The sequence below is a fragment of the Haliotis rufescens genome, unplaced genomic scaffold (assembly GCF_023055435.1).
Source record: "Haliotis rufescens isolate VD_foot unplaced genomic scaffold, xgHalRufe1.0.p SCAF_18, whole genome shotgun sequence".
Classification (NCBI taxonomy): Eukaryota; Metazoa; Mollusca; class Gastropoda; order Lepetellida; family Haliotidae; genus Haliotis; species Haliotis rufescens.
This window is the reverse complement of record NW_025963868.1, coordinates 7760033-7774488: the sequence shown is the minus strand read 5'-3', so window position 1 is coordinate 7774488 and position 14456 is coordinate 7760033. Positions and strand designations below refer to the sequence as shown.

Genomic DNA, 14456 nt, shown 5'->3' with positions numbered 1-14456 from the left:
GGTAAATGTAAGCAAGAATGTGCAGTTCATGTCTTCATTTGGGACAGTAGTAGTAGTAGTAGTAGTAGTAACATTCCATTCATTTCTTAATCAACAACAATTACGATGAACAACTGAGATTGGCTACTGTGGGCGTGTGCATAAATTAAAAAATTACATGATCCATGTCACGTCACAGTATGTATTCCTACACCTGGAATGTTCATCAATATCGTCATTTTTGTCTGCTTTGTTATAAACAAGTGTTTTAGATTACACTATTGTATGTTTTCGCTGTCGAAGTTAATTAGAAGCATTGACTGTGTATTTTTTCGGTTCATTGAGGTATGTATCCTTACATACATAAATATATGTAATGTAAATATAAATAAGTGTGTTTGGGTATGCATATACACACAATTATATAATATTTAGAAAAGAAATGTGTAGGACACTCAGCATGGATACATACCGACACTATTCTTATTGTCGCGTTTGTGTAACCACAGATGGCTTCTTGGACTCGCCAGCAAATCTGACCTGCATTGGCACAGGAAGCACACACTCTTACAGGCAGCCATCGGGGGGCGTTGTGACTACATGTAACTTGACCACTCCAAAATGTCTACCTGACGTGATGGTGACTTTACTTAACTCTTCCTACAGTGTTCTGACACTACCAAGGGTAAAACTAAAATTAGGTGTAGTGAAACATTTAGGGTTGCACAATAGTTTGCATGGAATGCGTATTGAGACAAAATATTTCTGACTTATAGGTATGACATGATATCATGTGTTTTGGAAATGTACATGTATACACAGATATACACGTATATATGTAAGCGGCAGTCATTTCTGTACTACTTTGTTTTTTTAACAAAATATTACTCTAGTTGTATGTTCATTATTTTAAGTAAAAGGACTGCAGAGGAAGTGAAAATACGTGTACAAGGCTATCATTGTTCTGATTCCATTGAGCTGTATTTGAAACTTGAACTGTACTTGGAATTTGAACTACTGGAAACTACAAGAAGACAATTGAAAACATCACGTATTAATATTAATGTTGGCATGTTAGATACCACAGTAAATGCAACAACATCCCTCGAAGAGACAAAGAAATTGGTCTTTGTCTGTGGTAATATGAGTTGGGAAATTGCTTGCAAAGGTACTAAGCATGCATTTATGAATGTACATCACATTGAGTTGAGGATGATGAGTGCATGGATGATGTGAAAACATTAACGTTATAATGCGCTTTTTCACAACATTCACCGACCAAAATGTGAGAGAACTGAATGTATCATTCTCTTTGGATGGCCCAAGAGTCGAAGGCGCCGGTGTTCACAAGGCCAATTTGCAAATATAAGGCATGTATAAGACCGATCATCATTGACTTGGTTTGTTTTGCCTTCCACATCAAGCTGACACGCCATGACATAACTAAAATAAACAAAACTAACTATGTCACTATTATTATTGTTAATACTTTTCCTGTACAATGTTACCACAAGTAAGGCGATCGTGTTTACTAACACACACATGTAAGGATGGGAACCTACAAAGTATCGATCAGACAAACATCAGCCCAAATGTAATTATCTCGGTTAATAGAAGCATTTAGTACACCACAATTTATTTCTTTGAATTCAATTGAGAACGAAAATCAAAGACACATAGGCGTAATTTAATGACGATATAGTGTTGTGGCTTTCCAGTCTGTTCTTCTCGGTACTTTACTGTAGTAACAAGGAGGAAGGCATGATATCTGACAACATCTATGCTTGTTGACTTGGAGACATGTGATAATAACTGGAATTTAAATGCATGTATGTATAAGTCACAAAGTTGGATTTGAATTCAATATCATTTATGAAAATAGAACGCGTTTTGAATTTTCTTTTACGAAAAGTAATAATGAATACAGTTGGGTTCAAAAGAAAACTGTTTTTCAACTCTACTGAACTTTTTGTTTATTCTTTTAAGAATAAAACTTGCCTATTCATTGAATTGGGTAGTGTTCGTGATTTCCCGAAGAACCACCCAGGGACTGCAATCTTAACCATTCGTCGCAGTAGTCCCGTCTGCAAGATAGTAGAGACACCTTTACTATATATTGGTCTGAACAAATTTTAATTTGCCTGGACAAGTAATGGAAATTTGCTTGTTTCTACACTATACACTTTTTCAGTGACGGTGGACAAAGATGCAAGCATCAGCACAAGCATTACCACCGTGGCTATCGTTGCCGGAAGCGTGGCTGTCACAATCATAGTTGTGCTGGTGATCTTTCTGGTGAGGATTAAACAGTCAAAACGGACACAGCAGCCACAAAAACACAGTGAGGAAAATGTGTACGATTCCCCTTATGACGTTGTTGGACAAACGGATGAAACATCTGGACATGAGTACAACACTTTGTACCTGATTCCTGTTCAGGGAGACAAATCCTTCTGTGATGTCATATCCAGTTAACTACACTGTGTAAATACACACGTATATTAATACCGTGACGGTATTATGCTGTTGTCTCAAAAGTTCAGGTGATAATAAGCTGGTCGGGTAGCTTTTTAAGCATTCGCACGGGGTTCGTTTTCCTAAAACGAAGCACATTGTGAGAAGCCCATTTTTTGTACTCATTCTAAGTACCCACAATACGTATTAAAATATGTCTGATTAATTTCAAAATAATTTTTCAACATTCCGGGATTAGGCTTTGGCCGGTCAGTCAACAGTCCCTGCAATTTGATTAATTAATTCCGCCAACTCTCTTTGCAAATCAGGCATAATTCATTGCACAAAGAGACTACCTTAGTTTGGCAAATGTCATAACACAGTATCATCCTGGAGTGATAGTAGGCATCCGTTTGTGGAACATGTATATAACCACCTACCCTGATGCTTTGGGGAACTTGTAACAATGCAATCAACTCTATCAATAAAACGAATGGCATTAAGCATTAAAGCATACATGAAATTCTTAACATTTACTTCAGTAAACAACATCAATTGTGTATCATAATCTTCCTGTTGGTATTTGTTAAAAGGTATGTTGATCAGTATGCCAATTCATAATATGTGGTAAAAAATGTACTTGTTCTACTGAACATGAAACAAACAGTTTCGTTAGTTAGTTTTCGTTAGTTGATCCAACAAGTTCCCAATTGTGCTAAGATCTGGATTTCGTGTGTTGGCATGTTGTGAACGTCATCAGATGAGGCGATGCTCACATCACCATTGACACTGACTAAAAAGTACTGGTCAGCTAATAAATGTTTTATTGAGGTGTACGTGGAAATGAATATTACATGTTACATACTAAAACTGTTTATAAATTATATATTTAAACATGGTTATTTAATATTTAAGTATGGGTCAATCTTTCCTGGGTGTAGGGTTAATAGAAGTGTAGGGGTATTGGATGTAGAGGTAATAGAAGTATGGGGGTATTGGGTGTAGGGTTAATAGACGTGTAGGGGTATTCGGTGTAGGGGTAATAGCAGTGTGGGGGTATTGGGTGTAGGGGTAATCGAAGTCTGGGGGTATTGGTTGTAGAGGTAATAGCAGTGTGGGGGTATTGGTTGTAGAGGTAATATCAGTGTGGGGGTATTGTTTGTAGGGGTAATAGCAGTGTGAGGGTATTGGTTGTAGAGGTAATAGCAGTGTGGGGGTATTGGTTGTAGAGGTAATAGCAGTGTGGGGGTATTGGTTGTAGAGGTAATAACAGTGTGGGGGTATTGGGTGTAGGGGTAATAGCAGTGTGGGGGTATTGGTTTTAGAGGTAATAGCAGTGTGGGGGTATTCGTTGTAGGGGTAATAGCAGTGTGGGGGTATAGGTTGTAGGGGTAATAGCAGTGTGGGGGTATTGGTTGTAGACGTAATAGCAGTGTAGGGTATTGGTTGTAGAGGTAATAACAGTGTGGGGGTATTAGGTGTTGGGGTAACAGCAGTGTGGGGGTATTGGTTGTAGAGGTAATAGCAGTCAGGGGGTATTGGGCGTAGGGGTAATAACAGTGTGGTGGTATTGGTTTTAGGGGTAGTAGCAGTGTGGGAGTATTGGGTGCAGAGGTAGTCGAAGTCTGGGGGTATTGGGTGTAGGGGTAATAGCAGTGTGGGGGTATTGGGTGTAGGGGTTATAGCAGAGTGGGGGTATTGGGTGTAGAGGTAAAAGAGAGTGTAGGGGTATTGGGTTCAAGATTAGTGAGAGTGAAGGAGTCTTGTCGTCGAAATATACTCTTCAAAGAAAGATATGCAACACAAATATTTTTAGCCATAAAAGCTAATATAGAGGATCAAGAGGTGTAAAATGAAGAGGTTCACTGTGTTAAAGTGTCAATGACAATTTTCCGGGATCAAAATGATCACAACAAGGACATGCAAACAATTAGTCAGGAAAAACGTACGATCAGGAAAAACGCACCCAGTGCATAAACAAAAGGGTCATGGAGCTGCACAAACTGTACCTGTAGCAGCACTTTGAACGATATTAAAGTGCAGGGTTTGTCATTGCTTGGCATCTGCGTCAATCGAACAGTGACAGTTCAACAATAAGCCAATATTAACAGAAGTGCAAAGGAACAACGTCGATGGCCAATGCAGGCGGGGGAATCCCGATCAGCTGTAGCCAGGGTTTTCAATGTAGCGCCCAGCGGCAAATGGCAATGGTGTTTTCCAGCAGGACAACGCTCGACCGCAATCAGCACGGATCTACTGTCTACACAGCAACAACGTTGGCCCTCCAGATTTGAACCCAATAGAACACCTGTGGGATGAATTGGATAGACGGCTACGCCGACGTCAACCACAAACCCAGACGTTGCAGCAGTTGGCTTTTGCACTGCAGGCCTAGCATACTCGTGTCTTCCAAGTGCAGGAGATGTCAGTCTGCTATGGATTCCAACAGGGGGCATACGCGTTATAGATGGTAGCTGACCTTCACCTTTGACTTTTCCTATGTACCGTTAACTGAGAAGACCAAGTCTTTTCTCAACAACATTTTGGCTTCATACCTTCAATACCTTCCTCGTACAAATGTTGTTTTCTTACCTCACACAAATCTGGCTTTGCGTTTCTTTTTTACAATAACTGTTCAGGTCAAAACTATACTTCATTAAACTACACCTGTTGGTTCAGAAAACTATATCTTTGACATGAATACCATTTCTCAACTCTTTGATGCAATGCTGTATTACTGATGTGATATGTTTAAGAGGGCGTCAACTTGAGAATTCAAAAGAATTAAGAACAGATCAACACACATGTTCTATAGATAAAATCTTATCAAATAAATAAGGGTGTAGGTATCCAAATCTACACAACAGGTAGGTAATGGAGGGAATGTGGGCGGTGGGGTAGCCTACAGGTTAAGGTATTCGCTCGTCACGCCGAACGGCTGGTTTCTCTTACCCATGGGAACAAAGTGTGAAGCACATTTCTGATGTCCCCCACCGTGATATTGTTTGAATGTTGCGAAGAGCAGTGTAAAATCTAACTCACTTCCTACTGTGACGTTCTAACCTGAGATATTCACTCCAAAATATTGATGCAGTGGTGGTCAGCTTTTGAAACTCGGCCACTGAAAACACGTTCAAGTTATATTCGGAATCAACTGCGCGTTAAAATGTTTTATTACAGATTTGATGACAGAAAATAAGTTATAAATCGTATTGTTAACGCTATTGTCTTAAACATGCACAGTGTTTTCTATGCAGTGATCGTCATAGACATCTTGATTGGGGAAGGTATATATGGTGCACCCCATTACCTCTACACTAAGCTGGTATAGAAACTGCAGGGTTCTGATAATGTAAGGCTATGAGGTGACATCAGTCGTGACAGCTTCACAACGCGCAGTTTGTTTACACGTGTTGTGTTCGTATCTAAGTTTCTGTAAGCCCTATGTTTACATCTCAGCTGTGTCTGTGCACAGCGCCAGATATCATGTCCCTCTTGAAGCAGGGAGACACCATCAAACTGCAGGAGGCATATATCCCTTAGGTAAGGATACTTCAGTTAATGCTGTCTTGCATACCCACTGGATTGACAAAGTACTCCATTGTGGTAGATTAAACTATGATCTGCCTCTTTAGGATTAACGTGAATATACTTATGCTGCAATGACTCGCTACATACTTACTAGACTATTTACCAGGGTAACCTAGTATCCCCGTAAAAGACCCGGAGCAGAACTGGTCTTAAGTAACCCAGACTTGTAAAATGCGATTAACGGGATAGGGTCGTTAGGCTCACTCTCGTGGTTGATACATGTCATCTTCCCCCAACAAAGTAGATCGATGTCAATGGTGGACGTGCGACTGTCCAGGCTCGATTATTTACAGACTGATTGCATTGTTACCATGCACAGCAGCATTCATTATCTAGTCGTTGCGTTACATGCTCAAGTAATGTAACTCTACCTTCACAAAGGGGTCCCTATTGAAATGTTGGCAAAGTATCAAAGGAACATAGACTCAAGAACGTTCGGTCGATTTTTTTTCTCTGCAGCACAGGGCCCCAATGCGCAAATAATCCAAGGCGTGCCTTTCCAGGATTCAAGTTCTGTATTCATCACACGACATATTCCTAAGGCTTCAACATAATAGTGTTTCAAATACTATTTCAAATAGCAGATTGTATGCTTGACATTTCATGAGCGATCTTAATGTTTGGTAAGTTAACGTGATTCAGCCTGTTCCAGAATCATAAGAGTCTATGGTACGATTCCGCCTATATCACAGGCGTATGTTAATGAATCGCATTCAGACAGTGAGGCTACCAGGTCTTTTCCCTACATTTTACCAAAGAATCGAAATTAATAACTAACCAGGGCAGGTTGGCACTAATCAAGATTGGCATACATCAGAATGATATTTTCAGTCATATTTTTAACACGCAGTTAATGCCAAATAAAACTGGAACGTGTTTTCAGCGGCAGACCTTCACCAGCTGACCCACTGCAACAATATTTTGGAGTGAATGTATCGGTTTGAAACATCACGACCTCTTTGCAATTAGGATACGATGACGCGCCTCAACCAAGTCAGTCAGAGGGCCTGACTACTGAACTACTTAGAAAGCTTAAGCATATTCAGAATGCAGCAGCGAGATTTATTGATGGATGTACCACAGGGAATAAAAACTGTCCTCATCTTTCCAAGCTTTCAAGTCAAACGTCAAGACGCATCTATTCAAACCAATGTATTGTGAATACACTCACAAATGGACTATTATTATTGTTATATGGAAGTGAAATCTATTGTAAAACAATGATTTAATTGTGTCACATTGGTTCTGTTAAGATTCAGTAGACGTCCATTGTATTTTGTTTTGACAATGATTATTTATCAGGAATGTAAGCACTGGTGTGGACGTTACAATATTTAAGATGCTTTAGGAGACAAGTATGTTCTAGAATATTCTTGGACAAATAGACTTATCCAGCACTGTATGGTATTTAGACTATAAAAGTGGGCAAGTGATTTCACAGGGTCACAAATCAGGAAAGGATAATTCATTCTCTCCTAGATCTAGTTCTAACACGTCTGGTTCTGAGTTTGTTGTCAAAAGGTTAAGTTCTACTTGTTTATAAATATACTTCTGGATCTTCGTTGGCGCCAACTAGTGGATATTAGGGTAAACCAGGGTCTATAATTTCTGAGTGAAGAAAGCTCACTTCTGCTTCTGCGTTTTGTGAATGTCAGGTCACAGCCTTTTTGTGATTCGGCTAAAAAGGACTAAAGCTTTTGAAGACTAGTCGTCAAAGGCCATTGGTGTAACAGAGGAGTACTTACCTTTTGTTATATATACAGGTGTGGGGGTTATATGGGTAGAAGGGTATCACTTTATCACATTCTCTAGTGGTTAAAGCGTTCGCTCGTCACGCCGAAGACCCGGGATCGATTCCCGACATGGGTACAATGTGTGAAGCCCATTTCTGGTGTCCCCCGCCGTGATATTGCTGGAATATTGACTAAAAGCGGCGTAAAACCACACTCCCTCACTCACTCAATCGCCTTATCACATACACGGGTGTGTAGGTTATATGGATAGGAGGGTATCACTTGAACACATACACGGGTGTGGAGGTTATATCAGTAGGAGGCTATCACTTTATCAGAAACACGGGTGTGGAGGTTATATGGGTAGGAGGTTATGACTTTATCACATACACAAATGTCGGGGTTATATGGGTTGGAGGGTATCACTTTATCACATACACGGGTTTGGAGGTTATATGGGTAGGAGGGTATCACTTTATCACATACACAGGTGTAGGGGTTATATGGGTAGGAGGGTATCACTTTATCGCATACACGGGTGTGGAGGTTATATTTGTGGGAGGGTATGACTTTATCACGTGCACGGGTGTGGAGGTTATATGGGTAGGAGGGTATCACTTTATCACATACACAGGTGTGGAGGTTATATGGGTTTTAGCGTATCACTTTATCGCATACACGGGTGTGGAGGTTATATGGGTAGGAGCGTATCACTTTATCACATACATGGGTGTGGAGGTTATATGGGTAGGAGGGTATCACTTTATCACATACACAGGTGTGGAGGTTATATGGGTTTTAGCGTATCACTTTATCACATACACGGGTGTGGAGGTTATATGGGTAGGAGGGTATCACTTTATCACATACACAGGTGTCGGGGTTATATGGGTAGGAGGGTATCACTTTATCGCATACACGGGTGTGGAGGTTATATTTGTGGGAGGGTATCACATTATCACGTGCACGGGTGTGGAGGTTATATGGGTAGGAGGGTATCACTTTATCACATACACGGGTGTGGGGGTTATATGGGTAGGAGGGTATCACTTTATCATATACACGGGTGTGGAGGTTATATGGGTAGGAGGGTATCACGTTATCACATACACAGGTGTGGGAGTTATATTGGTAGGAGGGTATCACTTTATCACATACACGGGAGTGGAGGTTGTGTGGGTAGGAGGGTATCACTTTATCACATACACAGGTGTAGGGGTTATATGGGTAGGAGGATATCACTTTATCAGATAAACGGGTGTGGAGGTCATATGAGTAGGAGGGTATCACCTTATCACATACACGGGTGCGGAGGTTATATGGGTAGGAGGGTATCACTTTATCAGATAAACGGGTGTGGAGGTTATATGGGTAGGAGCGTATCACTTTATCACGTGCACGGGTGTGGAGGTTATATGGGTAGGAGGGTATCACTTTATCACATACACGGACGTGGAGGTTATATGGGTAGGAGGGTATCACTTTATCACATACACAGGTGCGGGGGTTATATGGGTAGGAGGGTATCACTTTATCACATACACAGGTGTGGAGTTTATATGGGTAGGAGGGTATCACTTTATCACATACACAGGTGTGGGGGTTATATGGGTAGGAGGGTATCACTTTATAACATTCACGGGTTTGGAGGTTGTATGGGTAGGAGGGTATCACTTTATCACATACACGGGTGTGGAGGTTTTAAGGGAAGGAGGGTATCACCTTATCACATACACAGATGTGGAGGTTATATGGGTAGGAGGGTATCACTTTAACACATACACGGGTGTGGAGGTTATATGGGTAGGAGGGTATCACTTTATCACATACACAGGTGTGGAGGTTATATGGGTTTTAGCGTATCACTTTATCACATACACGGGTGTGGAGGTTATATGGGTAGGAGGGTATCACTTTATCACATACACAGGTATCGGGGTTATATGGGTAGGAGGGTATCACTTTATCAGATAAACGGGTGTGGAGGTCATATGAGTAGGAGGGTATCACCTTATCACATACACGGGTGCGGAGGTTATATGGGTAGGAGGGTATCACTTTATCAGATAAACGGGTGTGGAGGTTATATGGGTAGGAGCGTATCACTTTATCACGTGCACGGGTGTGGAGGTTATATGGGTAGGAGGGTATCACTTTATCACATACACGGGTGTGGAGGTTATATGGGTAGGAGGGTATCACTTTATCACATACACAGGTGCGGGGGTTATATGGGTAGGAGGGTATCACTTTATCACATACACAGGTGTGGAGTTTATATGGGTAGGAGGGTATCACTTTATCACATACACAGGTGTGGGGGTTATATGGGTAGGAGGGTATCACTTTATAACATTCACGGGTTTGGAGGTTGTATGGGTAGGAGGGTATCACTTTATCACATACACGGGTGTGGAGGTTTTAAGGGAAGGAGGGTATCACCTTATCACATACACAGATGTGGAGGTTATATGGGTAGGAGGGTATCACTTTAACACATACACGGGTGTGGAGGTTATATGGGTAGGAGGGTATCACTTTATCACGTACACGGGTTTGGAGGTTATATGGATAGGATGGTATCACTTTATCAAATACAACGGTGTCGAGGTTATATGGGTAGGAGGGTATCACCTTATCGAATACAAATGTGTGGAGGTTATATTGGTAGGAGGGTATCACTTTATCACATACACAGGTGTTGGGGTTATATGTTTAGAAGGGTATCACTTTATCACATACACAGGTGTGGGGGTTATATGGGTAGGGGGTGTGACTTTATCACATGCACAATTAGAAAAGGTTTTGTGTCAGTTAAGGTGACAGGTCCAAGAGCAAGCCAATTACCGCTTTGTGTGATGGGCTTCAAATTCTGCTTTTGGTAATTTGCCACTTTCTGAGATTTGGTGTCTAGGTTGGTTTAGGTGGGGAATGTAGAAACTCTCCCGGTATATGTGTAGACTTGTTTATTGGGAATGACTTGGCCGGGGAAAGATGTTTGGCTGATCCTGTTGTTTGCCATGAGCCTAGCACTTTAGAAAATATTGAAAATGTTGAAAAAGAAATTCAAGGTATTTTTCCTTCTTGTGTTGCTACTCAGCAAATTTGTACCTGAGGGTGATTCCAGTTACCTTTTGGCTGACACTTTTATTGATCATTCTCTTGACCTGTCTAAGAGAGAGTGCTCTTGGCTGTTGAGGAACCGGTTCTGGGAAGGGAGGAGCTCAAGAAATTATCAAGGCGTTGGTAAAGTTCGTCACTATAGTTGGTTTGCAGAGGACTATTCAGTCAGATCAGGATCAGTCAGATTTCATGCCAGGTGTTTTCCAACAGTCTATGCACCAGTTAGGCATAACTAAGGTTAAGTCTGGGGCATATCATCCTGCATCTCAGGGAGCTGTAGAGAGGTTTCACCAAGGCTGTTATGAGACTGAAATGATTGGGATGAAAGCATTAATTTCTTGTTGTCTGCTGCGGGGGAGTCATTTTAGGACTCTTTAGATTTTAATCCTTTTGACCTTGCCTTAGACGAAACTGTTCATGAACCTTTAAAGCAGTTGAATGAGAGTTGGCTTAATGATGTGAAATGAGTTTGTTGGAATATGTTTTAACATTTGGGGCTAGGTTTTCTAAAGTTTGTGAAGTTACAAGGGATATTTTTAATGATTTTCAGGAAAAAATGAAAGTACGCTATGACCAAATGTCTCAAGAGAAAATGTCGGTCCAGCAGTAATGTGTTTTGATTTAAAACCCCAGTTATTTATAAGATACAATTCCTACATGTATACCATTTTCTTGTTGTTTGAGAGTTTTACAATATATTATTTTGTGTACAGATTTCTGAGTTAACTTATTTTAACAACTTGGAAGTCATCACGTAACATTATAACAGTTGTATAATTAATACCCAATTCCTTTAGCATGGGTTTCTAAATATCAAATTCTAAGCTGGATATTGTGGTTTCTTTTAAAGTTTAAATTTAAGTTTAAGTTAAACTTAATATGAATACAAGACATGATCAGATAATCAGATCTCTTAAAGTGATACATGTATATCAATAATAGAACCATATGACAATACACATTAAACATTGATCCCGTTTGCTCTGTTTGCAGTGACCCACATTGATGTGGATGTACACACTACCTATATGTCTTTATATTGACAGATGATGCAGTCAATCAACAGAACAACCTTCATTATCATAGTCTCCCTTGCACAGACAGCGCTCAGTAAGTGTCTAAGAGTTGACGCATAGACAACAATGAACAATTTGAAGGAACCAATTACAATTGAACTGGCATTCTATCATATATATGGTAAACTACATACATAAAATACTATTGCTAAGAGACCTATATTAGTCGGTATTTGTTTGTGTATGTGAATCACTGGTTTATGTACTTGCATTTGTTGTATTCCTGAAAGGTACACCTCAACTATCTTGCCCTGACATATCTTACCCTGGTGTGTTTGCTCGACTGACATGCTACACGACTACCCACTACTCCATTCTCCAATACTCTGGGCCAGACGGAATAATTGCCCCACAGTGTGTAGCAAACTGGTCTTCATGTACCAACGTGGAAGGATATAATGCAAGCATTATCAACACGACCCATACTGAGCTGGGAATATTGAGTATAAATCCAACACATACAGGGCTTTGGACATGTGCTGCTCCTGGAGATGACGGCAATTCATCTTGCGAACTTCATGTCAAAAGTAGGTTGAATCTTAACATGATAAGGTCAGGGATCATATCTTTGTATAACGCGAAAATCTATATCAAACAGATCAGAATACACATAATTTAACTTAACACGTGCAAGCACACAGTGATAAAAAAAGTTATAAACTTGGAACATATACTATTGAAGACATACTTAAAATTAGAATGATCTGTCTGTTTTGTTTGCAAACCTTCAAAGTAGAAAGCCTTTCATGATCATTTCATTAAACTTGCCTTGCGAGCCAATTTCAAGTTTGTCACGTTTGACGTATCTGGAGGTCCCATACTTGATATTCGATGGAACTGTTTATCATATAACAGTTACATGATTACTATTTTGTTACACTTCAGTCAATGGAAACAGACGCAAATGGGAATGGAACTACCTGGATTATTATTTAAGGAGTTGTTGCCCTTTGATGATCGTCCTTGTTGTCATTGTTTTCTATGTCCTTAAAATAAAACGGCAGAAGAACACCTTACACACGCCAAACCAGTATTATAATGACGAACCTACAGCTACTTATGATGAGATTGTGGGCACATTGTGCCTACAAAAGGGAGCCCCGCTGTCTCCGAATCGCAACCGAGCCAGAGTAGACGAAGGAGGGTATGCATGTATTCATAAAGTCGGAAACGAAGTATCAATTTCCAACCATGTAGACATACCTGGAATAGATCATGCCATAAAGAAGCCAGGTGCGATGGAGAAAGATGAATCGGAAAAGAAAGTTGTTGATATTTAATGTTGTAATGTGAAGTTGCTTGTTTCTACACTATACACTTTTTCAGTGACGGCGGACAAAGATGCAAGCATCAGCACAAGCATTACCACCGTGGCTATCGTTGCCGGAAGCGTGGCTGTCGCAATCATTGTTGTGCTGGTGATCTTTCTGGTGAGGATGAAACAGTCAAAACGGACAGAGCAGCCAGAAAAACACAGTGATGAAAATGTGTACGATTCCCCTTATGACGTTGTTGGACAAACGGATGAAACATCTGGACATGAGAACAACACTTTGTACCTGACACCTGTTCAGGGAGACAAATCCTTCTGTGATGTCATATCCAGTTAATTACACTGTGTAAATACACACGTATTTTGATACCGTGACGGTATTATGCTGTTGCCTCAAAAGTCCAGGTGATAATAAGCTGGTCGGGTAGCTTTTTAAGCATTCGCACGGGGTTCGTTTTCCTAAACGAAGCACATTGTTAGAAGCCTATTGTTTGTACTCATTCTAAGTACCCACAATATGTATTAAAATATGTCTGATTAATTTCAGATTTAAAAAAAAAAAATAACTCTGGAGCAACAACATTCGGGGACTAGGCTTGGGCCGGTCAGTCAACAGTCCCTGCAATTTGATTAATTAATTCCGCCAACTCTCTTTGCAAATCAGGCATAATTCATTGCACAAAGAGACTACCTTAGTTTGGCAAATGTCATAACACAGTATCAACCTGGACTAATAGTAGGCATCCGTTTGTGGAACATGTATATAACCACCTACCCTGATGCTTTGGGGAACTTGTACCAATGCAATAAACTCTATCAATAAAACGAATGGCATTAACAATTAAAGCATACATGAAATTCTTAACATTTAATTCAGTAAACAACATCAATTGTGTATCATAATCTTCCTGTTGGTATTTGTTAAAAGGTATGTTGAATAATCATGCCAATTCATTATATGTGGTAAAAAATGTACATGTTCTACTAAACTTGAAACAAACAGTTTCGTTACTCAGGATCTCACACGATGATCCAGTTGATCCAACAAGTTCTCAATTGTGTTAAGATCTGGATTTCGTGGGTAGGCATGTTGTTAACGTCATCAGATGAGGAGATGCTTACATCAACATTGACAATGACGCAGAGTGTGTTGTCAAAAGGAGCGGCATCATGTTTGCGATGACTGACAGCAAATTGGATCCAACAAATTATGCATGGGACAATATA

The 14456-nt window shown here is 40.3% G+C and overlaps 1 protein-coding gene across 1 annotated transcript; it reads left to right on the top strand.

Annotated features, from left to right (window-relative positions):
* The first annotated feature begins 5898 nt into the window (after positions 1–5898).
* LOC124149694 lies at positions 5899–14054 on the top strand. Its single transcript, XM_046521434.2, has 4 exons — positions 5899–5976; positions 11927–11990; positions 12187–12483; positions 13283–14054. The coding sequence occupies exons 2-4, from the start codon at positions 11927–11929 to the stop codon at positions 13564–13566; spliced, it is 645 nt and encodes a 214-aa protein (XP_046377390.2). The 5' UTR covers positions 5899–5976; the 3' UTR covers positions 13567–14054.
* Positions 14055–14456: the final 402 nt, after the last annotated feature.

What these genes read in the sequence shown, in the direction of transcription:
- LOC124149694 (XM_046521434.2), top strand. Translation starts at nt 11,927, where the DNA reads ATGATGCAGTCAATCAACAGAACAACCTTCATTATCATAGTCTCCCTT. An exon ending in CCTTGCACAGACAGCGCTCA is followed by an intron (nt 11,991 to 12,186) that starts GTAAGTGTCTAA and finishes TATTCCTGAAAG; the next exon opens with GTACACCTCAACTATCTTGC. An exon ending in TTGCGAACTTCATGTCAAAA is followed by an intron (nt 12,484 to 13,282) that starts GTAGGTTGAATC and finishes ACACTTTTTCAG; the next exon opens with TGACGGCGGACAAAGATGCA.